This window comes from Culex quinquefasciatus, chromosome 3, assembly GCF_015732765.1.
Source record: "Culex quinquefasciatus strain JHB chromosome 3, VPISU_Cqui_1.0_pri_paternal, whole genome shotgun sequence".
In the NCBI taxonomy this organism is placed as follows: domain Eukaryota; kingdom Metazoa; phylum Arthropoda; class Insecta; order Diptera; family Culicidae; genus Culex; species Culex quinquefasciatus.
Genome location: NC_051863.1, coordinates 161,749,237 through 161,774,089, shown reverse-complemented (window position 1 = coordinate 161,774,089; position 24,853 = coordinate 161,749,237). Strand labels below are relative to the sequence as shown.

At 37.3% G+C, this 24,853-nt stretch overlaps 1 protein-coding gene across 6 annotated transcripts in view; it reads right to left on the bottom strand.

The window, feature by feature from the left end:
- Positions 1 to 64: 64 nt before the first annotated feature.
- LOC6037297 (cold shock domain-containing protein E1) overlaps positions 65 to 24,853 on the bottom strand; it is a 33,176-nt gene continuing 8,387 nt past the window's right edge. Inside the window, exons 3-14 of one of the 6 annotated variants that reach the window (XM_038258843.1) lie at positions 19,847 to 21,772; positions 19,438 to 19,703; positions 4,819 to 5,273; positions 4,359 to 4,750; positions 4,085 to 4,292; positions 3,562 to 4,011; positions 3,174 to 3,497; positions 2,823 to 3,110; positions 2,336 to 2,758; positions 2,085 to 2,261; positions 1,798 to 1,993; positions 65 to 1,481 (exon numbers count right to left, since the gene is read on the bottom strand). In XM_038258843.1, coding sequence (XP_038114771.1) covers positions 1,465 to 1,481; positions 1,798 to 1,993; positions 2,085 to 2,261; positions 2,336 to 2,758; positions 2,823 to 3,110; positions 3,174 to 3,497; positions 3,562 to 4,011; positions 4,085 to 4,292; positions 4,359 to 4,750; positions 4,819 to 5,273; positions 19,438 to 19,474 — 2,967 coding nt within the window. In that variant the 5' untranslated portion in view covers positions 19,475 to 19,703; positions 19,847 to 21,772 and the 3' untranslated portion in view covers positions 65 to 1,464. Of the gene's footprint in view, positions 1,482 to 1,797; positions 1,994 to 2,084; positions 2,262 to 2,335; positions 2,759 to 2,822; positions 3,111 to 3,173; positions 3,498 to 3,561; positions 4,012 to 4,084; positions 4,293 to 4,358; positions 4,751 to 4,818; positions 5,274 to 19,437; positions 21,773 to 24,853 lie in introns of all 6 variants that reach the window. The other 5 variants (XM_038258844.1, XM_038258845.1, XM_038258846.1 and 2 more) reach the window with 5 other exon arrangements.

Sequence of the window (24,853 nt, the reverse complement as noted above, 5' to 3'; positions counted from 1 at the left end):
GTCTGAAGAGTTCCGATTTCGAAGGAAAAATAGGGTTTTGGTATTTTCTTACTTGTTTTTTTTCTTCACCTTCCTTTTCTCTTTCTGTGTGTGTGACAATAATTAGCGAAGAGCGATGAATTAGATTCATGTCTTAATGGTTGCGTTAATAATATAACTCTAATATTTGTTTTGTTTGCTTGCTTTTACTATGTTTTAATTTCACCGTGTTTGCATGTTTTTTTTGTTGTTTTCCGCGAATGTTTCTTGCTTTCATCTCGTGTTTTTTTTTTTGTTTGTTTCAATTCTAGTGAACCAATCGCGCGCGCAAACGAAAGAAATCAACCTTTCTCTAACTGATACAGCTGACGAAACGAAATACAATTCATTGTATATATGTATATATATTTTAAAAAGACCAACACGAGTGGGTTTGTTTTTTTTTTTGTTTTGTTTTGTAAAAATAATATACGCACAAACACTGCTCTTCATAAAGAATATTCGTAAAAAGGATATTCTTGGCACGCGCGCGCGCGAGCGCTGTTCGTGAATTTAGGTTTGACGAACCGGAGCGCGTCTGTTTTAGAAACAATATCCATAACAAATCAGTTTCCTTCTTTTCTTTTTCGTGTTTTTGCTTTTGTCTGATACAGTTACAGGTTACAACGGCACAATCTTGTTACAATAGGTAAACAGTGAATAATGTGTGTGTGTGTGCTTCTTCTTTGTTTCGTTACGTTACGTTCAATGAAAATGTTTCTTGTTACTTCATTTTTACGTTCCTCCTACGCGCGTTGTGTGTGTTTGTATAATTTTGCCTTCTCTCACTTGTTTCACAATTGAGAACCGAAAAAATGTAAACAAAACAAATAGTTATAATAAAAAAAACAAAACGTTTCATTGCATCTGTGTGTGAGTGTGGTGTAAGTGTGTTGAGGCGCAACAAAACAAGCGCGATTTTTGTTTCGTCCGACTTTTGATTATACATTCTTCTTCTTCTTCTGCTTGGTGTAGAGAGAGAGAGTAAACTATTACTTTTGTGATTCTTTTGTTACTAAAAAGAAGACGCGCGCGCGCGCGTTTTCGCGATTTTCCTCGTTCAAACAGTTTTATGCTCTCTTTCTTTGCTAGCGATGCGTACAGTTTTCCTACCTTTGTTTTTCTTTGCTTTCTTGCTTGTGTTTTGTTTATGTGTTATCTTTATTGTGTTGCTTTCCATTTCATTATTGTTTTTGCCTAGTTTTTTTTGTTTGTTTCTTTGTATATATGCGGCATATTGTTTCATTTCTTATTTGTTTGTTTTTAGTTTATGTGTTGCTTAGCTTTGTTTTACTTTTGTTTATAAATAATAATCACTTAGCGTTTACAGTTTCACAATAATATATAGTTGCGATAAAAAAGATTGGTTTAAATAATTTAAATAATAAATCATTACAAAAATAAAACAAAAAATAGCATTATTATTCATTAATAATAGTGTAGTGTTTATTCCAAGCAAATTCCTGTGAAAGTGAAGAGAGAAAAGAATATTGAACATTGCTTGCTATTCAAAATATTTTTATCAAAACTTTAAATTTAAAATATAAATTGTTGCTCTAAAATTGTTTTAAATTTTGTACATCGCCTTGTAACATCCAAAACTAGTTTTAAAAAGTGAGACAGATACAGCAGATAGTTGATGGCCAGGCCACCATACATAGCGTTCACCGCAGAGATAATTCGTTGAAATAGGTTTGAAGTTGAACTTCTCAAGACTTTTAGTAGGGCACGATTCCCGAACCGTGCTTCCATTTCAGCAAGCTAAAGCGGAGTACTCACCAACTAAACGTGGAGCTCTGACTGAAAATTGGAAGCCTTTTGTACCGTCCGGTCCCTTCGGGGCCCGAATCACCGTCAGGCGCGGCCCGCTGTCGTCGACCGAGTTGAGCTTGATGCGCGACAGCAGCCGCTCGGCGCGCATTCCGTTCACGTCCGGCACCTTGATCATGTTGCAGGCGGACGTCTTGCCGTTGCGCTGTTGACGAGACAGAAAAAAAACAGGAAGGTTAGTCGGACACTACGCCTGGGGGCGCGCTCTGCTATCCTGTCGATCACGCTACACTTGCCTGGTTTGTGACGATCGAGAACTCGACCGAGTCGCCCGGGTAGAGGCTGCCCCCGCCCTGCACCTCGGACATGTGGAAGAAGAGCTTCTTTCCCTCCTCGACCTCAAAGTCCAGAAAGCCGAACAGACCCTTGACGGAGTCGACCTTGGCTTGCTTCTTAGTACGGATCGATGTGACCTGCGGAAGTTTCAAATAAGAAACAAAAAGGTAAGATTTTGAACAATCTAAAATCAACCACCGACAAAACCCACCTCCACCGCACGGTTCTGATCGTCGACCTTGAACGTGACGACGTCGTCCTTCTGCAGCAGGTCGCGCTTGTTCTTCAGGCTGGTGATGCCAAACTCGTGCGTCGACAGCCCGTCCCCGGCCTCGTTGCGCACCTGCACCAGCCCGCAGTACTCGAGCTGGTCCGGGTTGATGCAACGCAGCGGGCGCAGCACGACGCCACTGTACACGGCCGGCAGCACCTTCGGCTGCGGGATGCTACCCTTCGGGATGATCTTGACGTTCTCGGCCGGGATGCAGTTGCCCGCGTTGACGGCACTGCGCGTCGACAGCGAGTACTCGACCTCGTGGCCCAGCTCTAGCGCGGACGTGTTGCCGATAAAGTTGCTAAAGTGGAAGAACACCTCCTGGTCGTGCTCGATGGTTTCGATGAAGCCAAAGTTTTCCTGTGGAAAATCAACAGAATAACGCTTAGAACTCGCATTTTTGCGCCAGCAAACGCCGACATACCTTCAGAACCGCGATGAAACCGTGGTGGATCTTGGCGGCCTTGCCGATGTTGCCGTTGGCGTAGTTGGCCTTCATGGCGTTGCTGGCGCCGATGGTGCGGTTGCCGTTGTTCATGCTCGGCGAGTGCGGCGCTTGCATGTTCTGCAGCGAAACCTGCTGCTGAAGAAGTTGTTGCTGCTGCTGCTGCGGGGACTCGCCGGCGTTCAGCGAAGTTTGCTGCTGCAGCTGATGGGGGTTGTTGGTGATCTCTTGAATGTTGGTGGCAATCAGCTCTTTGTTACGTTTAACCTGGACGGAAGAAGCGGCGAAATTAGTTGAACCCGCAATATGGAAAAGGTCATTGAAACCCACCTGACAGATATTGAATCTAACTTTATCACCCACGCGCGGTGCTTTATCACAATCTTTCAAGAAATACATAATAGTCTTTTTGGTTGGACCCGGCCCGTACGAGATGACGCCACCCTCGGTGCGCTCCTGGCTCTTGATCGGCGATTTGGGGGCCTCACGCGACACGACGCCCTCGACGTTCGACTCGATCAGCGTCTCGAACTTGACCGTGTCCGCCGGCAGGTGCTTGATGCGGATCGCGCTCTGGCGCGTGTTGGCGAAGCTCGAGCCCGGATCCTGGATGACGGTGAACTCGACCTCGTCGTCGACGCAGATCTCACGGCTCTGTCAAAATAGGGAGATTCTTTTAGTGTTTTGCAACTCGCTTAACTGAGCCTGCCCAACTCACCGTGTCCAACACCTCCGTAAAGTGGAAAAACAGTCTTATGTTACGCTCGACGCAGCGCAGAAAGCCGAAGCCCTCCTTGAGCGACGCGACGACGCCCTGTTCGCGCTTCTCGCCCGACACCTGGAACGTCTCGTCCAGCAGCGAGATCGAGGTGGCCCGCTGCAGCTGGTCGCGGCGATCGGTCGCCAGCAGGAACTGCACCCAGTCGCCGTGGCGTAGGGTAAAGTCACCCTTCTGGTCCTTGTCGCCGAATGGCACTTCTACCTCCGAATGGTCGGCAGCCCTATATCTAATTCGTCCCGGTAGCGGATCGTTGTTCTGTTGGCGCAGCTGGTTGTTCCGGTCGAGCGACTTGAGCACCTGGCCCTTGTAGATCGTCGAGTCGACGTCCTCGAAGATGACCGAGCCCGGCGGCAGGCGGGCAATGTTGCATGCGACCTCTTTGCCCTGCTTGAATAAACAAACACAACCAACCCCATTAACCTTTTTTGCTCAACCTCTCACTTTTGCTAGCAATGCTTACATTTCTCGTCTGGATGATGAACTCCACGTCGTCACCCGGGCGCAACTCGATGGTGTTGTCCGTCTCGGAAAAGTGGAAGAAGATCTCCTTCACCACATCGGCACGCTCAATAAACCCGAACGTGTCCTTCATCGAGCAGACCACCCCGCGGTACTTCACCGGATGGGCAGGATTCTCCAGCCGGATATGGCAGGCTCCCAAGTTGCCCCTACAAGAAAAAAAAAATCCCGTGTAAATCTCTCTCCACTTTCGCTCCAACCCACCCCGCTCTTACCGTTGATTGGTGGCAATCTGAAAGCTGACCTTGTCGCCAGCCCTCAGCGTGACGTTCCCCTCGACGTCGTCTTTGGTATAAGGAAGGAAGAAGCACTCGCCCCGGTTCTCATAGCTAATCCGGCCGGTCGTGGTGTCGCTCGAACTCGCCAACGACAGCTCCGTCTTCAGCTCGGTGGTAACCGTCCCGGTGACGCGCTCCTCCGACAGGACCACCTCCGGCGCAATCTTCGTCACCTGGCTAGCGATGGGCTTCCCCGTGCGACGATCGTACGTCATCTCGAACTCAACCGGGTCGCCAATCTTCAGATGCTCGATGGTGCCCCCAAACTGGGAAAAGTGGAAAAACAGCCGAGCCTGGCGCTCGCAGCACTGGATAAACCCGTACGAATGCTACAACAAAGAAACAAAAACAATCAACCACAACTCCAACCAACCCCCCTCAAAGGTCAAACCCTTACCAACAGCTTCTCGATGATTCCGGTCTCGCGGGTGCCCTGATTGTTAGCATCCCCGTTGCTATTCGACTGACCGCCACCACCGCTGCTGCTGCTATTGTTCCCGTACGAGTTCCCCGAACTGCCCCCACCGTTCGGCCCATTCCCTCCGCCATTCCCACCCATTCCGCCGCCCATGCCCATCGAGCTGGCGTTAAACACTCCGATCGGGCCACTCCCCATCGAGTCACCGCCGCCGCCAAAGACGTTGTTGCCGGCGCCGCCAGCACCTCCCTGCTGGCCGGACCCACCCGTGGTCGATTCCAGCGTAAACGTCCCGATCGGCGGGAACGAGTTCGACGGGGCGGACATGGGCGGACGCGACACCGACGGCGGGTTGCCCTGCTGCTGCTGCTGCTGGCCGCCACCGTTGAAGAACATGTCGCGCTGGCCGTACTCGGCGTAGTCCAGGAAAGGCGCTGTTAATAGGTAGAATACAAAATAGTATCACATTGTATTTAGCGATTTAAAATAAGCCTGTTCACAGAAAATAAAAATTATGGAATTATGACAGATTTTGTGTCAAAAAAAGTTTAATTTTGCATCAGGAACTAGTAAATTTTCATCAGGTTCACATTTTTAAACATTTTTTATGTAATATTTCTCAACAAAGAGGTAATATCTAGATTTTTTTTTGAAGTCCTAGAAAACATATGAAACACAATAGTTTATTGGAACTTAAAAGAAAAACTCTAGATATGAAACCAACCAAATTTTCAACCTTCCAAAATTCAAATTTTGCGATTTTGCAATACCCCGATTTTCCGAGTTTCGATTATCTGAAATTTGATTAACCCAAGGTTTCTGTAGAGACTTCGGATAAGGTTGCCTAATGTAACATAGATTCATTCTCTGCCAACTCAAACGAAATCGGAAAAAGTTGCCCCGACCACTCTTCGATTTGCGTGAATCTTCGTCCTAAGAGGTGATTTTGGTCCCTGATAACAAATACGAGGTCCATTATTCGATATATATCTAAATTTTTGAATATTAAAAAATACGTGTTTTCAATAATTTGCAAAAAATAAATGCAAAAATAGTTAAAAAAAATTCTCTGGCATTTTTCGTTACGAAGCTGTAAAAAAATTGGAACAGGTAATTTTATTGGAAATTTAATTCACCATTCATTTTGAAAAACAAATCATTTTAAAATTACGTATTTTTTGTAAGTTTGCAGGGTTATTTTTAGCATGTAACAATATTTCATAAAGTTATAGATTACAGATTGCTGAGATATTGCCATGCTCTCCCACCATTTTCTTATGTCGATATCTTAGCAACTAATGGTCTGATTTTCAATGGTAAATTTGGTATTTTTTTAAGTTTTCCGATTTTTTCGAAAACAATATTTTTAATTTTTTTAAATCTAGACTAACATTTCAAAGGGGCGTAATATTGAATGCTTGGCCCTTTTGAAATGTTAGTCTTGATTTAAAAAAATGACATTAGAAAATTATCCATACCTACTTACAAATCGATCAAAAAAATCCTTCTAAATATACAATTTATTTTGTATGGACAGCTGCCAAATTTGTATGGAAAATTATATAGACAAACTAATGATGCAAAATGGCTTCTTTGGGAATACCGAAAGCACTAAAAAAGTTTCAGTCGGATTTTTACAAAAATTAAAATAAAAAAAAGAACAATTTCGTAGAGAATTGCTCACCGGTAAATACACCGGCATTCACCGCCAAAATTTCACAGCGTCGAGATAGCCGTGCGAGTTGGGGCGTGGAATTGGTAAGCTCAATATGGTTATACCCAGTTTGATGTTATTTTTGGAATCGCGTGTTTTTTTTTTTTTGCATTGCATATGCCAGAGGTAAATTTACACGTTTTCAGAGGTAATATTAAAACTTTTTTTTCTGACATAAAAGATGTACCGTAAAACGGGGTGACTTTAATAGGTTTGCTTTTTTTTCCCGCAAAATGAAGAGTACAATTAAAATACGTACGGAATTGTTTAGAATCATACTGACCGTTGTAGAGAAGTGTTCAAAGTACCCCAAAATAACTTTTCATAAAATTTTGAAAAATTTAAAGTGTTATTTTACTATATTAAAGAAAATGTTGATGAAAATCATTATTTCAAACTTCTCAAAGTGTCATGATTTTCTCAATGAACACGATTTCAATCGGAAAACAGAACATTTTCGGATTCTTTGGACAATTTTCCACTAGGAGAAGGGTAAATAAGTTTTTAAATAACTCACAGCAGTTGCCCCAAACCCTTTTCGATTTTCGTGACACTTTTTCCTAATGGGTAACTTTTGTCCCTGATCACGAATCCGAGGTCCGTTTTTTGATATCTCGTGACGGAGGGGCGGTATGACCCCTTCAATTTTTGAACATGCAAAATATAGGTGTTTTTCAATAATTTTCAGCCTGAAACGGTGATGAGATAGAAATTTGGTGTCAAAGGGACTTTTATGTAAAATTAGACGACCGATTTGATGGCGTACTCAGAATTCCGAAAAAACGTATTTTTCATCGAAAAAAGCACTAAAAAAAGTTTGAAAAACTCTGTAGTTTTCCGTAACTCAACTGTAATTTTTTTTTTGAACATGTCATTTTCTGGGAAATTTAATGTACTTTTCGTATCTACATTGACCCAGAGGGGTCATTTTTTCATTTAGAACAAAAATTTTCATTTTAGAATTTCGTGTTTTTTTTCTAACTTTGCAGGGCTATTTTTTAGAGTTTAACAATGTTCTACAGAGTTGTAGAGCAGAAAATTACAAAAAAATTGATATATTAACATAAGGGGTTTGCTCATAAACATCACGAGTTATCGCGATTTTACGAAAACATGTTTTGAAAATGTTACTTTCTGCGTTTTTTTTTTTTTTGTTTTGTCTTCCGTGTCCGTCGCGGGTGATGATGAAAGGCCATGATCGACGACGACCAGCTTTTTCTAAACTTTTTTTTCGTAAAATCGCGATAACTCGTGATGTTTAGAACATTATTACACTCTAAAAAATTATCCTGCAAAGTTAGAAAAAACACAAAACCTGAAAAAATTAAAAAAATGTTCTAAATGAAAAAATGACCCTTCTGGGTCAATGTAGATTCGAAAAGTACATTAAATTTCCCATAAAATGACACATTCCAAAAATGTTTACTGTTGAGTAACGGAAAATGGCACAGTTTTTTTTTCGAAATTCTGAGTACGCCATTCAATTTTACATTAAAATTCTTTTGTAACCAAATTTCTATCTCATCACCGTTTCAGGCTAAAAATTATTGAAAAACACTTCTTTTTCGCAAGTTCAAAAATTTAAGGGTTATACCGTTCCTCCGTCACGAGATATCAAAAAACGGACCTCGGATTCGTGACCAGGGACAAAAGTTACCCCTTAGGACAAAGTTTCACGAAAATCGAAAAGTGGTCGGGGCAATTTTTCCCGATTTCGTGTGAGTTGGTAGAGAATTACCCATAGGTATGTGTTTATGAAACACAATTTAAAAAATCTCCATATTTGTAGGCAATTTCATTTGAACAAATTTCATGTAAAATGTGAAAACTTTTGATTCGTGCTTCGAATTCAATATAAAATACAATGTAAATCAATAATTTTATAAACAAAACCAGTTTTAACAAATTTCACGGCAAATTCCGTCTTTTTAACAATTTTGCCTAAAATTTATATGTTTTTTGTTAAAAAGCTTATAAACTTAGTTAACTAATTATGAACATTGATTTTTTTTTCTTAAAAACTATATCAGCTATTTTAGTGATGGTACATTTAACGTACAAATTAAGTTTTAACATATTACATATGATTTTAATAAGAATAACTATAACTATCAAAGTCACCCCGGAATTTAAACTAAGAATTTTAAACGTAACTATTTTTCGAAACACTATTGAAAAAACTTTTTTTTTCCAAAATAGTACATGGACTTTGTGTGGCCTACCCTGCCGTTCAACGCATAATTGTCCCATGTTCAAAAAAGTGCAACTGAGAAAAACGCGATTGAAATTTTTAGACCGATTTCTGTGTTTCTACGCATAATTGTCCCGTGGGTTCCTATTCGCCCTATGTGTCCCTAATCGGCCCAGTTAGCAGTTTATCACCCTTATTTGTGATCCTCTTGCTATGATTCCGTGTAAGAAAATACTTGTGGGACAATTATGCGTAGAAGTTCAACGCTGGGACAAACAGACTTGGTTTTGTTTTTGATGAGTTTCCGAACAACGCACCAGATTTTATGTGTTTTTCTTAAAGTACACATCAGACTAAACTTAAAAATGGCATAAAGTCAAAATCGTCAAAAACTGACATGGGACAATTACGCGTAGAACGGCAGTACCTACCTACTAAAAATAATAATCTGTTGGAAAATATTCCAAAACAAATTGAAATCCTATCAAAGTCACCCCGGTTTACGGTACTCCTTTCCAGATGTATATAGTATTTATAACGCTATTCAAAATGCAAATTAGTCGAAGCTTTAAAATTCACTTAAGGGGTTACATACATGTAAATCGGCAAAATGTCAGAGATTCATAGAACACACACTTACAATTTAGTAAATCTGTTTTCAGTGCATTGAAGTATACATTTTCAACTTTTTACAAAACAAATTTGGAGACATTTGGTTGTATCATTGCCGAAATAAAGCTATTTGAAGTAAGCAGTTTCAAAAAACGGGTGCCACGCTATCTCAACACTGCTTCGAGCAAATAGGCTCAAAATTTTGGTGAAGACTTGCTGAACCGGTTCCGTGTGCATGACGAAGGCCGATTTTCAAAAAGTTTAAAATATTTTTTTAAATATTTTTTTATTTTAAAAAAAAGTTAAAAATAATAAAGGACACATTCTCCGGCAATGTACACCTTAGGATGAAATTTTGAAAAGCGTGTATGAGCTATTTTTCCTAGATTCTAGACTACTTGAAGCTTTAAAAATCATGGTTTTCATTGATTGAACTTTTGAATATCATTATGTACAAGTTGGTTAAGTTATGTATCAATTCGTGATAAAAACATCGTTTTAAAACATTTTTCTAAAAACTCCTGGTTTTCAGCGAAATAAAATCAAAAAATTATTCTTTTGATTGCATTTTGTAGGTTTTTAAATGTACTAAACGGAAATGTCATGGATTTGCAGTTTATCTTAAGTCAAGTATTTCTTCAAACTAGTGTAAGTTTACCATTTACGTTGCAACGCAATAACGTCACGAAAAAGGGACAGTTGTTTATGTCAACAAAAAACTGAACATTCAATCATTTTGATATTACGGATGCTCTTTGTACTTGGAAAGAGCTTTCAAATGCAACCAAGAGCGACTAAATTGGTTGTCTAGATCCAAAGTTACAACAGGTTTATGTTTGCGTTGCAACGTCACGAAATTTTAAATGATATTGGTCACATGGCAAAAAAAGTGTATGCGTAGTTGATTGTTGAAAATCAAAGGATAATAAATATTATATAGGTTTTATATAATGTTTCCGAGCCTATTTACAGAAAAATTGTAAATGGGTCATTCACAAATTCCGTCACTTAGGTTTGCAGCAACTCGAAAAAAGAAGGTATTTTATAAAACATGTTGAGTAAATCAAAATAGACCGATGTTCACAATGGGAAAAAAATCTAAACTTTCAAAAAAATAATCACGTGGTTACTGGATGACCCTTTTATGATAAACTGATTTATGTAAGGGTTCATACAAATACAACGCAACGATTTTTTTTATCGCACATCCTTATGTAGGCCAAATTACGGTGTAATTCACCAAACAATAGTAATCACGTGATTCGATTGTTTTTTACAAACTTTTGTCACTTTGTTGTTGGACGAACCCTTACCTAAATAAGTTGTATGCAACGTTTATTTGTTCGCAATTAAAAATGTTATGCTGCGCAGGTAAACAGTTTTATTATTTCCTCAAATTTAATTTAAAAAGCACAAAAGTCAACAAAATAAGTTACGTTGTTTGCAGATCACCCCTTAGGGGCCATCAAGAAACAATATGGGCACTTTAGTTATACATTTCTGCCCTCCTGAAAACTTGAAGCTCCATACCTCCCTTCTAAAACTTCCACGTGTTTTGTAAATTTCCCAAAACGATTAAAATATTAAGGGAGCGTTCTTGCATTACGTAACAAAACATTTATATTTTTAGACCCCCTCCACCCCTGGTAATATATTTCCGATACATTTTTTTGTATAAATCCTCGAACCCCGCACCCTCCCCCTTGATATTACGGCGTTACGTAATGCATGGACGCCCCATAACATGGATAGAGGAGGTGGGAGTGGGGGGGGGGGCTGTCCTTCGTGATAATGGAATAATACAAATATTTTTTTTTGCTTTAAAAAGGCTTGGAAAACTTCGTATATCGTACTGCTACTGTAAAAGCGATATAGGGGGAGGGGGTCTAACATGGGCGGGCCAATCAATTCGCATGTCCTTGTACTGTCTATTAATGTCTTATAATAAAATCATAACCTACAGTTGCTCAAACTAACAAAAACTATGAATTATTTTGAAACTAAAATTTCGTGACGTTGCAACGCAACGAAAAACCCTGTTTTCAAAAACAGAGCGTTGCAACGTCACGAAATGTAAATGGTCTTTAAAAATCGAGGTTTGATTTTTTCGAAAAACTAATGATTGCATTCGATTTGTTGGCCAATTTTACACTAAAAATGGAAGAAGAACTCCAAATTTGCCGTTTAACAGAGCAGAGTTAATGGCGAAACATGAATTGGGTCAGGATTGAGAAAAAGTCATGCGTTGCAACGTCACGCTACATATTCCTCTCTCAAAAATAGAATGTTCGCTTGAAATAACGTTTCAACATTGTTTATTATAGGCAATTTAATGTACTTTCCGAATCTGTAATAACATATGTACATTTTCAATGTATTTTTTGAGTTACAGTCGAAATACTGAAAAAAGAAAAGTCAAAGCATTGCAACGTCACGGCGGAATGTGTCAAAGATGGAAATAACGAACTAGTTTTCATTTTTGCAGTGTATAATTTTTATCAAAGGGTTGCATCTTGAACTGATGCTAACTTTTTCAGTAATTTTCATGTTCAAAACTATTCATACATAACCAATTTTTGCGTTTATTTCTAGCAGATTTTGAAGTACCATGAAATTGCTGTGAACTTTAACTGTTTTGCCGTGAAAAAGCCCTAACGATGTCTCTCTGTTTTGGAATTTTATGTCTTTAATTTAAGTGGCGAAATAATTGCAGTTTTAAATCCAGGAGTTAAATTAATGACATAATTGACCCTTCCCACCTGCAAATGCCCACCCCCATGTTATCACTGTAACACAATTAAAAGGGGTAGAACAAATCGGTAAAAAATTGTGGCACCATGCTGCGGGGGCGGTGGCAGATTGAATCCATTGATTTTTCCGGGCGGTAATTAACAATTCCAACAATTTCGAGCTCCGGGTTGCGGTGAATCGATGCGATCAGGTATCATCCAATGACACACACACACCATATCATGCTCACTCGTGTGTTTATGCTTCCTACGCATTAGAGACCGTGACACCCACAACCCACTTTTCAATTCGATTCTATAAAGGGTGGCGAATAGAGTATTATTTTACAGGAACATTCTAGTGGAATAAAAAAAAACCTTATTAAACATATTCAAATGTTTGTCCAAAGTTGGTCGTCACATCAACCCACTCACCGCGACTGGCGGTACTCCTCAAAACCATCAAAATGCTGCGGACGCAGCGTGCAAGCCAAAACATTGACAATGATGAGATGAGCATATCAGCATCTATCGGGTTAATCTATGGATGAAATTTTTTTAATGAAAATAATTTGAGAATGGTCAAATCAGTCATAAAAATATGTCAAGCATTATTTAATCAATTCCGTCCGACATCTCATACAATCTAATTTGATCCAACTGTCATTTCTTCCGACTCTTGGCTATAATAAGCATCAAACAGCAGCATATCTTCAATCTCCTAGATCTGTCCAATCAGTTGGAAAAAATCGAGCACCAATCGAAACCGCTTAGCAAAATCGATAACTGCGGCAACGACAAGGATGGTTTTCCATATTTTCCATTCACAAACCACAAAACATAAAACCTTTTCATCCATCCCCTCTGCATACTGCCTGTCACTCACCCATCGCTCTCTAATTTGCAATCAATCAACCATTTTCGATTGCACAGTTTGAGATTCAGGCGGGAGTGCAGCTGCCCAACTCTACGTTTAATTAAATTTTAATTTATCTGACTGAATTTTGCCATTTTGCAAACTAAAAGTAGACAGTGAAATTCTGCCTAACATTACAACAATTGCATTACTTTATTATATATTGACTGCTCCCGTTATTAAATATGCTAGGGTTATTACCATAAACTAATCATCCGATAAAAATTAGACATAACCACATAATACGACCAGGTATTTCGCTAATCAAGTTAGAAAACATTTACAATTCCCCTGATTACCAGTAGCCCGATACCATTATCAAACTGTCCTTCCTATCCGTGGAAAATGAGGGGGCATAACACATTAACATCATTTAGGCATAATTGCCAAACGAAACCCCCGCGCGAATGCCCCATTCTCGATTATGACACCATGTCCACATCCCGGGCAGAGCCTTCTATTTTGCCAACAATTTGTTGGATTATAGGAGAGGGCATCCTCACAACAACCACCCACCATTAGTACCCACTCAGGGGTATCGATTAGATTATTCGAGAGTGCCTGTGTGTATTTCAGTTCCAAAAGAGCAATCCAGACTAAATTGCGAGACTCATTCTGGTTGCAAAGTGTTTTTTTTTTTTTCATTCACTTTAGCCATAATATACAAATTTAAAAAAGTAATTGAATTTTGTTTTATACATTTATAGAAATGACAAGAGTTACAATTAATATTCGATTTAGTATTTTCAGCTGGAATTTATCTGCAGCAAACAAGCATAAAACAGTAGTAATTGTGCGACAAAACTAATAATTATACACACAATAATGAAATCGGAACGAACATTTCGCAAGACCATTTCTGGGCTCACTTGTACACCCATTCCCACCACTTCGTGCATAACGGGGGATCCGCGGAAAAGGGTTTCCACGGGGGATGATTTGGCAAAATGATGACACATTATTTCCGTTGCGTGGGAGGATTGTTTGCCCTGTTCGCTTGTTAGCATAGAATTAACATTGTGAAACGAAACGAGGAAATAAATTAAAAAAAAAATGATTCTATTCACAAATTATTATTTATTTAGAAGCAAGGAAGTTGTTGTCTTCTTATTGAAATTTATTTATTTTTATTATCCTGAAATAATTTGATTATAAAAATTGACAAATTTGGTTGTAAATCTTTATGGAAATAGTAGCTTAGGGGATGAATACAAGTATATATCGATTGTTCCCGTAGTTTTGAAGATACTAAAATGTCTGTAACAAAAAGGTGGATGCTAAAGCTCTGGTTGATGTGCACCGTTTAAGACAAAAACAGTTGAACACCTTCATCTTTGAAAAAACCCCTTTTCACGGGTTAAATCTCATTTTAAATTCAAATGCAAAGCGCCAGCTCCTGTTACATCCAATCAAGCTCATATTTGGGCTCAGTATGCCAACCGGAACAAATCTCTGAATGCCCGCGAAAAAGTTATTTTTGTTACACTCTAATAGACATATTTGACATTGATCGTAAATTTGCCAAGATAAAGCTATGTGAAGTTAGCAGTTTAAAAAAATGTGCTACGATATCTCAACACTGCTTTGACCATATCGGTTCAAGATTTTGATAAATACTCGTTAAACCGGTACAGTCTAGACTCGATTATCCGAAGGCCTCGGAAAAAATCACTTCGAATAATCGACACTTCGGATAAACGAAACACGAAATAACATTTTTTTTTCGATGCCTAATTTTTTATTGTCGAGCTTAATTATGACCTCTAAACTACGTAAAAGTGATTTAAAACTTTTAAATCCAACATGGCGGCCAATATGGCGGTGTTAAAATATTGAAAAAATGCTTTTTATTATTTAATAGGCAATCAACTATTCAAATTTGACTAAAATGGGGTTGCAGAACTCGAATTTGATGTTTAAAAGAAAAAAAAAAGAAAAAAACGTGTTCGTGACTTATTCGAAGTCCCATAAAAACCTTCGGATAATCGAGTCTGGAATGTATTAGGTGTATATCGAAGGTAGATTTTCAAAAAGTAATTATATTTTTTTTTATTTTTCAAAATCTTCAGTTTTTTTTCTTAATTTTTTAAATATAAAATTTAGAAATCGGGCTTCGTTATGCAAACCAGTTTTGTCCTAAGAGACGGCACTCCAAATTTCAGCCAATCAAGTACATTCAATCTCGAGATATCGTGGCACCCGTAAATCAACTTAGTATTTCGAGAAAAACGAGTGAAGGATTCTAGAAAAAGGTTACAATCTAAAAAAATATCTGGTCTTTTAAAAGTGCAAAAGTGGAAAAGTGCTGATTCATCGTCTAAAAATAGCTGAGGTCAAAGTGGAAAACGTGGTCTTAAAAATGACAACGCCATCCCCCATTTATATTAAGTAGTAACAGTATTTCTAATTCCAGTCATTGCTCACCAAGCCGTGATGGCCTAGGCTTCATCCATAAAGTACGTCACGCTAAAATCAGCCAAAATTTACCCCCTAGACACACTTTCTCAGACGCCCCTCCCCCCTAGAGCGTGACATACTTTATGGATGACGCCCTAGTGGTTGACATTTTTGCCCCGACTCGAGCAATTTTGATTTTTCGTTCATGTTCAGGGTTTCAAGAATTTATATTTCCTAAACATTCTCGTTTGGAGCAGATGGGAATCGAACTCAGGACCATTCGCTTCAGAGTGAACGCAGTAACCAGTCAACCACGGCCACTCTTGTTTTCATAAAACTCCTGCGCAACTTAAATAATTTCTGAAATAGACATACACAAGTGGTTCTTGAGCTTTAGGGGCTACATACATATAATTCGTAAAAAAAATCAAAGGTTGGTATAAGCACATATCTGGAGTTTTTTTTTAAATGGTCCAATAAACCAAATTTCTAGTTTTTTGCTTTTTGGGTGTTTTTGAAACCGCCTTGAGCCAGGGGTATTAAGAAGATATGTCTAAAGAGTCTTCACCAAAAATATTAGACAATTTGGACAGCTCGTTTTGCGCATGGCACAATTTGAAGCTTAAATATCTTCATGAAACATTCAGGAGTGATTGGAGATCACCTCTTAAGTATGACACATAAACTATTCTTACTTGATCTAGAATTTCAAAATCTAAGATGACGGCCAAACTGGCGGCAATGTCATATTGAGAAAACACAATTGGTAGTTTTAAAGGTCATTTAACAAATTTGACTAAATCATCAAAAAAATCGAATTTTGTGTTAAAAGATAAAAAAAGAAAATTAAAGCAACGAAACAAATTTACAATTCAATAATTTTAAAATTCAGAAATCTTTTATGAATTCCAAAAATAAAAAAATAAATAAATTTAGTGCCATAATTTGTGTAATCATTTTGAAAAAAAAAATGACAATATATCAATAAGCCAGTGTTGGAATTCGAACGAGAAGAAGGAAGGCATTTCTCGCTCGCGAGCGAGGGAGAGAACTTGTAAGCAGCTCTCTACGAAATCGATCTTTTTTTTTTTTGAATTTTAATTTTTGTATTTTTTAATCCGGCTGAAACTTTTTTGGTGACTTCGGTATGCCCAAAGAAGCCATTTTGCATCATTAGTTTGTCGATATAATTTTCCATACAAATTTGGCAGCTGTCCATACAAAAATGATATATGAAGCAATTTTTTGATCGATTTGGTGTCTTCAGCAAAGTTGTAGGTATGCATAAGGACTACACTGAAAAAAAAAATGATACACGGTAAAAAAATGGGTTATTTTTTATTTAACTTTTTGTCACTAAAACTTGATTTGCAAAAAAACACTATTTTTATTTTAGGGGACATAAAATGCCAACTTTTTAGAAATTTCCAGGTTGTGCAAAAAATCGTTGACCGAGTATCTGCAGCCATTGCCGTTGAATCAGCGGCAAAAATTTGCAGAGAATACAACACCTCCAGGCTTCAGTCAGCAACCGAGGGAAAACCAACCAGCATCAACGGATGAAGGCAGTAGTGACCTGTTTTCACCACAAGAACTTCTGAACTTGCAAAACTCGTGCAGAACAAGTGAGAACGCTTGGAGGATTTAGCATAGCATAGCATTGGTGTCTACCCGTAGCTGCTACTTCGTTATTGACACTACTTCGTTATAGACATATTTAATTTCGATTTCAAAATCGTTGACCGAGTTATGAATTTTCGAATCAGTACTGATTTTTTCAAAAAATCGAAATATTGGTCGCAAAAATTTGCCAACTTCATTTTTCGATGTAAAATCAAATTTGCAATCAAAAAGCACTTAAGTGAAATTTTTTTATAGCCAAGTTAGTTTCAAGTTATAGATGTTTTCTTAGTCTCACCCAAACAACCCACCATTTTCTAACGTCGATATCTCAGCAACTATTGGTCCGATTTTCAATGTTAAAATATGAATCATTCGTGAAATTATCCGATCTTTCCGAACACAATATTTCCATTTTTTTAAATCAAGACTTACATTTCAGAAAGGCGTAATATTGAATGTTTGGGCCTTTTAAAATGTTAGTTTCGGTTTAAAAAATTTTCAAATATTTTTTTCGAAAAGATCGAAAATGTTTCATATTTTAACATTGAAAATCAGACCAATAGTTGCTGAGATATCGACGTTAGAAAATGATGGGTTGTTTGGGTGAAATTTAGAAAACATCTATTTTCCTGCTTTTTAAACACTTGCATGGCAATATCTCAGCAACTAAAGGTCGTATCAACAAAGTTCAAAAAAGCAAAATATAGAGAATTTTCTCAGCTCTTCAAAAATATTTTTTTCAAAAGTGGGCAAACATGTGCACTAATTTAAAAAAATGAAAAACTGCGACTTTTTTCAAAAAAGTTACCTGAAAATTGCTATAACTTGAAAACGGTGCAATTTATCAAAATTTCACTGAAGTACTTTTTGATTGCAAATTTGATTTTACATCGAAAAATGAAGTTGAAAAATTTTTGCGACCAATTTTTCGATTTTTTGAAAAAATCAGTATTGATTCAAAAATTTAGAACTCGCACAAAGATTTTTTGCACAACCTGAAAATTTCTGAGAAGTTGGCATTTTATGTCCCCTAAAACATATAAAAAAAAATAAATAAAAATAGTGTTTTTTTATGCAAATCAGTTTTAATGACAAAAAGTTAAATAAAAAATCACCCAATTTTTTTTTACCGTGTATAATTTTTTTCAACGAAACGAAACTATTGGCACTACGCCCCCCGGGGCATGGCCTTCCTCTAACGTGGGATTTCTGCTCCAGCGCCTCTGACAAGACAGGAGAAACCGGGACCGACGTTTTACTTCACCATCCGATAGAAGCTCAGTGGATAAGGCGGGAATCGAACCCGCGTCTCATAGCATCATCCGGATCGGCAGCCGAAGCCGCTACCCCTGCGCCACGAGACCCAATTTTTTTCAGTGTAGTCCTTATGCATACCTACAACTTTGCTGAAGACACCAAATCGACCAAAAAATTCCTTCAAAAGATACAGATTTTTGAATTTTCATACATCATTTTTGTATGGACAGCTGCCAAATTTGTATGGAAAATTTTATGGACAAACTAATGATGCAAAATGACTTTTTTGGGCATACCCAAGGCACCAAAAAAGTTTCAGCCAGTACTTTTCTCCTCTCGCTCGCGCTTGCGTTTTCGTTCGCGTTCTCGCTCCCACCGCGAGCGCTTGCGAGCGTCTCGTGCTGGCCGTTCATCCCAGCTAGCAAATTGTTCATCAGGCTTATGAGTGTGAAGAGGTGTAACTTCAATCTCTGTGTTTTTTTTTTCTTTCCTTTCTAACACGTTCAACTTCTCGCGAACGGCCAATACTGGCTCGCGAGCTATCCCGTTCGCGAACGGAGGAGAGCACGGGCAATCGGTGAGTTTCTCTCGGCAGCTCGAGACTCGTGGCGAGAACTCGAGAGCGAGGATTTTTTCTCGCGAGAGCGCGAGAATACCAACACTGTCAATAAGTGACCAAAATTTTGAATAAAAATAAATAAATAAAATTGTTCGATTTCAAGTCTTTAAATTTTAGAATTTAGACATTTTTAAAATCACTTCGTTTGCTTAGATTTCGTCATGTTCATGTGATGATTATCCAAATCCAGATTCTCTACACCAAGACCAGTTTTTCTTATGACTAGTTTTTATTTATCTGTTTATTGCCTTTCTACGCATAACTGCTTAAAAAAAATGCAAATGAAAAACGCGATTGATCAATCTGTAATTCTGTTCAGAACTACTGTATCTGTATTAAAACTAAGTCCAAAATAAAGTCAGCCGCTCTAGTTTTAACATTCAAAATTTATACCAACTCCAACGAAGTTTATATCTTGTTTTCAACGATCATACCATGCCGAAAAGCACACGGTCCAACCGATTCCTCCGGTCAACAGCTCCGAATTAATCTGCCATTAAAAATAACGTAATAACGTAAGAAAACCGCCACAAAACTCACCGTCAGCGGAGCGGAATGGCTTCGTCTGGCTGCCCATGGTTAGCGCAAAGTGCGACGTCGTCGTCTCCGGTGCCGGAACTACTGCACGAGCCGGAAGTCTTGCCGGGCGCGACAGGATGTCCACGGTTGCTGGTGTGGTCACAAATTGACGAATCTTGTCGTGCTCTCGTCTCGTCGTATTCCTTTTTTCGTGCTTTTCCTCAAGTGTTCACACTACCGGTACTGGATGTTTTTTTGAGTTTTCAGCTTCAGCGATTGCTTATCGCCTTTGACGCGAACAGAAAAAAAAAGAGTTGATGAGTTTTTTGTTGTTGTTGTTGTTTTGCTTAACTTGCTTCCTTTTTTCACTAATTAATAATATTTGAATTTGGTTTCTATATTCACAAATCAGCCTTATCGGATACTTTACTTGTTTTCTTCTTCTCCGTCAAATGAAACTTGCAGTGTTCTAGTTCGTTTCGACGTGAACTTTTTCCTCTAGTTTTCTTAGAACGATTTTAATGATTACCACAAAAAGCACACCAAAGTTGATTTTATGTTATTCCTTTTGCTCGATTCCGCACTTAACTAGATGGATTTTTGTCTATTGATGGTTTCACTACCGTCCCGATTATTAATAATTTCAATAATATAATCAAATGTGTTTAACTTCTTCTTTGAAGAACGTTCGTCTCTCCCGATTTTTTTCACTTTATTTTAAAGAATAAAACAGCTTCGTTTACTTTACTTTTTCTCTTCCTCGTCTTGCACGAAGAAAATAAACTTAAAAACTCAACTTAGACAGCTAGTTATCGTCGTTTACGGTGTAAAAACAAGAGGAAATTCGATAAATAAAAGCTACAACACAAAGTGTGTGTTGTGTGTGTGGGTTGTTTTCGGCAACTAATTTCTAAACGAGTTTCGCAAAACAAGGAATCCACTGTCTGCGCGTTCACAGTTTAGTTGTTGTTCACTTTGCAAGTTGCTTAGTCTTTTAGCGTTTCCAAATTCACACCCGGTTGCGGTAGGAAGTGTTCTTTTGTTTCGTTTGTTGCTTTCTTCGGCGTTTCTTCGTCTGTCTGTGTGTGTGAGTGTTTTTTTTTTGTTTGTTGTGCACCCTTTGCAGGGCGCGGGGGGTTTTCACTTACTTTCTTAGCTCTTAAACTTAGTTTTGCATCAATAAACGGTACGCTTACTTTTGTTTACTTGTTTATTTTTTAAATTTTATCACAGAATGGTTTTATTTGTATTCTTTTTTTACTTCAGAATTTTAAATTTCTCTTTTGTTTTCCGCTTTAGACTTTTAGATTTGTTAAATATTTCCTATAATGTTCGTCCACCTTGTTGTTGATGTTGTTTTTTTCTGTTTTGCTACTATAAAACGGTTCGCCACTTTTTCTTCGCACTTTCGACGCTCCCAAAATAACTTCCAGTGGTCTTTTTGTTTCCTCTTCTTAAACCACTCCCGTTTTTTTTCTCGTCGAAGATTTTTTCCTCTAACTTAGACGCGCACTAATAGTTTTTTTAGTCATAAACAAAATTAATAAATTAACTTAACGAAATGTGTTGTTTGCTTTTCCCTTGAAAGGTTTTCTTGTTTCATGTGATACTTTGTACTTGGTTGTAGTTTTTCTTCTATTTTCTCGGGAGATATTATTTTTGCTGTTTGTTTTTGTTATCACTATTGTCCACTAGAGTTGATTTCCGGTTCGTAGTTTTTGTTGTTGCTGTTGTTGTCAAAACTGTTCGTCAGACTTGTGTGAAGATGATGACACTTTTGCTTCAGTTTTCTTTTTTTTTTATGATGGCGATGGTTGAAACTTGTTTTCTTCTATTTTCCGAAACGAAACTAAACAATCGTGTCCGTTTGGTTTGCTGTCCAAGATCTCCAGATTTTTTTATTTTTATTATTTTCAATCAGAACAAACACAAGAAACTAACGTGCGAGAGTAGTAGCAATAGTAATAATTGTAGTACCACACACTACCCTACATATATACGTTTGATATTTAGTGCAGTAAGGACTTCGACGAAAATCAATCTAGAACAATACTTGTAGCTTTGCGTTATTTGGCTTTAGTTTTACGGTGTTTACAAAGTCGCGCGCGTTGTTCACACTCTTGCTCTTCACTTTCTCGCTCTCTACCGCTCTCTCGCTTGCTTTCAAAAAGGTTGTTTTGGTGTTTTTTATTCACTTTTAAATCCCGTCCTACTTACTGTTGGAGTCTTTCTAGTTTTTTGTTTGTTTGTTATTCTTCCGCTTCTTCTAGCACAATCTGGCAACGGGCGTCGAACGGAAACACAATCACACACACAAACACTGAGACTAGTGACTTGTTCCGGTGATTACCAGGTCCTAAAGTGGCAGAAAAGAAAAGATATAGATTAGGTTAAGATTTTGAAGAGATTACTAGCGTATTGAGCATAACTTGTAATTTTCAACAATTTTGGTAATAGTGCCGACCTAAATCCCAATCCGCGCCATATTAAAAAATCGCGACCAACATTCAAGAAATTTTATTTTTTAACGAAGAACAACTAATAAGGCTTTCTAGTCAAAAATTTACCAACACATTCAAAGTATGTTTACATGGCAGCTGGACGTTTGTTTGCATCAGATTTCCTATCTCTTTCTAGCTGTGACAGCTCGAGCTCGCGATCATTGTTTGCATCAGGACACTGTGACGAGAAGTTCGTCATTATTGGGCTAAATTACATTTTTTTCAATGGGCCTAGAAAGCCTTATACAGAAAATAATTGATAAAAAAATCGTTTTATGTGTAAAGGCAAAAAAGCAAAAAAAATAGTTTTAAAAAAAAGCTTAACAGACGGTCAAGGAAAGGGTCCCAAAAAATTTCTTTTTGTTGGTATGAAGCAAAAAGAGAGACTTTTAACCAATAATTTTTACCAATGTTAACAAAATAGAACATTAAAATATTTTTAAAAATCTAATAAATAAAATTTAACTTCAAAAATATAAACTCAAGAATATACCAGAATCTAAAATTTTTATATACCTAATTAAATTTGAAATTTCGAAAGTCTAAAATTTCAAAATCTTTGGATTTCCGAGAGAATTTTTATTTCCAAAATTTCTAAATCTCTAACCTAAAATATGACTTCAAAAATTGTGGCATTTAAGAATTCGAGCCAAACATTTCATCAGGGCACAAAACCAAAACGTAATCATTCGGAATTATTCCACTATTCCATTCATTAGTACACTTCCTATATCCCCCTCAAGAATCAGATTGATAGCATGCAATTTACTACTGAAAAAAAATCAAAAACACAAAAGGGCACATAACAATGGTTCAAATGTGCCCTTTTGTTTTTCGTAGTTGTAGATTTTTTTGTGTTATAAAGAGAACCTTTCATACATTCTCAACACTAATTCACTTCAAAACAAAGTGTGGTTTGCTTTTTACCAAGGATTTCTGCAGAAAAAAACTTCGTCGAAATACAATATTTAATACGGTCCCGCGGCTACTGTTCAGTACACTTTTGAAGATTTTTTATTTTTCACATACCTTATCTACACCATTCAATCGCAAAACTTCAGCAATTTTTAAAATTGCCACCCAGTTCCTAACTAGGGGAAATATACCCTTTCTAATTAAACACCTATCTTCGTCATATGAAGAGTTTGATGCTCAATTAATGCTCCAAAATACTATTTAGGCTATAAACTTACCAGCAACAGCACCGCCTCGAGTAAGCACGCAAATTTATGCCATTTACTGGCCAAAAAGATCAAATTTAATGCACTTTTGATCATAATTTCTATTTTGCGAGACCCTTTCTCATCATTTTGGTGGCACACACATCTACACGCAAGATGAGAGCTTAACTGCTTAACGAAAGTCGCCAACAATATCTTTTCATTTGCGACGATTTAAAAACGCTTAATATATAAAATTGCTTCCAACTATCGACAACATGTTCTTTAGCCCATTAGTTAGTCACTCACTTGAAAAATAATCTCAAAACATGTAAATAATAAGCAAGCGCCATCAAAAAAACAAACGCGCTAAGTATTACATGGTGTCGATTTCTGGAAAAGTCAGGGAAAACCTGGAATTGTCAGGGAATTTTATTTGACCTGGAAAAGTCAGGGAAAGTCAGGGAATTTTAAGCTGGGTCAGGGAATTTCGATGATCCTAAAATATTACTACAAAATTTCATTTCTTTTTGAAAATTCACCCTTGATTATGTATTTGAATGTCTTCCAGGCCAAACTTTGCAACATTGATAATATTTATTTTTTTATATTGGTCAGTCCGGAAGAAACGCAAAACTCCATATAAAAATGCTTAAGAAAAGGGTCACAAAGAAAAGGAACAGCAACGAAAAGTTGCATTTGGCACATCTTCGCGCGTTGCTTGTTTGCAATACATATGTTAAGGTTTAAAAATCAAATAATTTGGATTTGCTTTTGATTAGTGTTCAACTGAAAATTACAAATTACTAGCGCACACAGGGGGGACACCTGCCCCACCAACCTCAGAGATGCTCAGCATATAGGGACCATAGAGAGAATCATACATTTTGTCATAAAAATTGAATGATGAAAAAATTCAAAAGTTAAAAAAAAACGAACAATAAAAATATATCTAAAATTCTGAAGCTCAATGGTTTCAAATTTTGAAAATTCTGAAATTCTGATATTTTGGAATTGTTGATTTCTTTTTTTTAATTTTTATTCTAAAATTCTAAAAAAATGTAAGGTTAGAAAATTTTCCAAAATTTCACTATAGTAGACGTTATCTAAATTTTGATTTTTCTCAAAATTATTGAACTATGATTTAAAAATGACCCAAAGTAATCTAATTTTGTGTATTAAAATGTAAGCAAAATAGCGATGGTGAAATAGAATTAAAGAATTAAATTCAAGTTTAAATGAAATAAAACATTTTTTTTTAAATAAACAGGGTCGTTACGGACGGTGCGGATATCGCGCGGTAGCAATTTTAAATAAAAAAATATTGAGAGAGATAAAATTACTTTCAACTTATAAAGAAAAATATAATCCAAAATCAAGACAATTTTATTTTTCGTTGAGTTTAAAAACTTGGATTTTTTATTGATTGAGTTTTCTTCCGAAAATGTTTGTTTGTATTTTCTCAATAAGAAAAATGATAATGAAGGATATAAGTCGGTTACTAACCAATCCGTCTCAGTTGAAATATACTATGGTCATGGCCAAGTCCTGCCAAGACGGAGATACTAATAGATACATACATGCATACATACAAGAAAAATGATAATGAAGGATTTCCTAATTAAATGTATGACTACACTCAACTCATTTTTAAACACACTGACTCTAAATATTTAATTTCTTTTAAGTTTTGAGTAATGTTTTTTACCCATATTTATTTTTTCTTATGAATCTTAATCATATTTTAAACTCTTCCTGAAGATACAGACGTTAGGA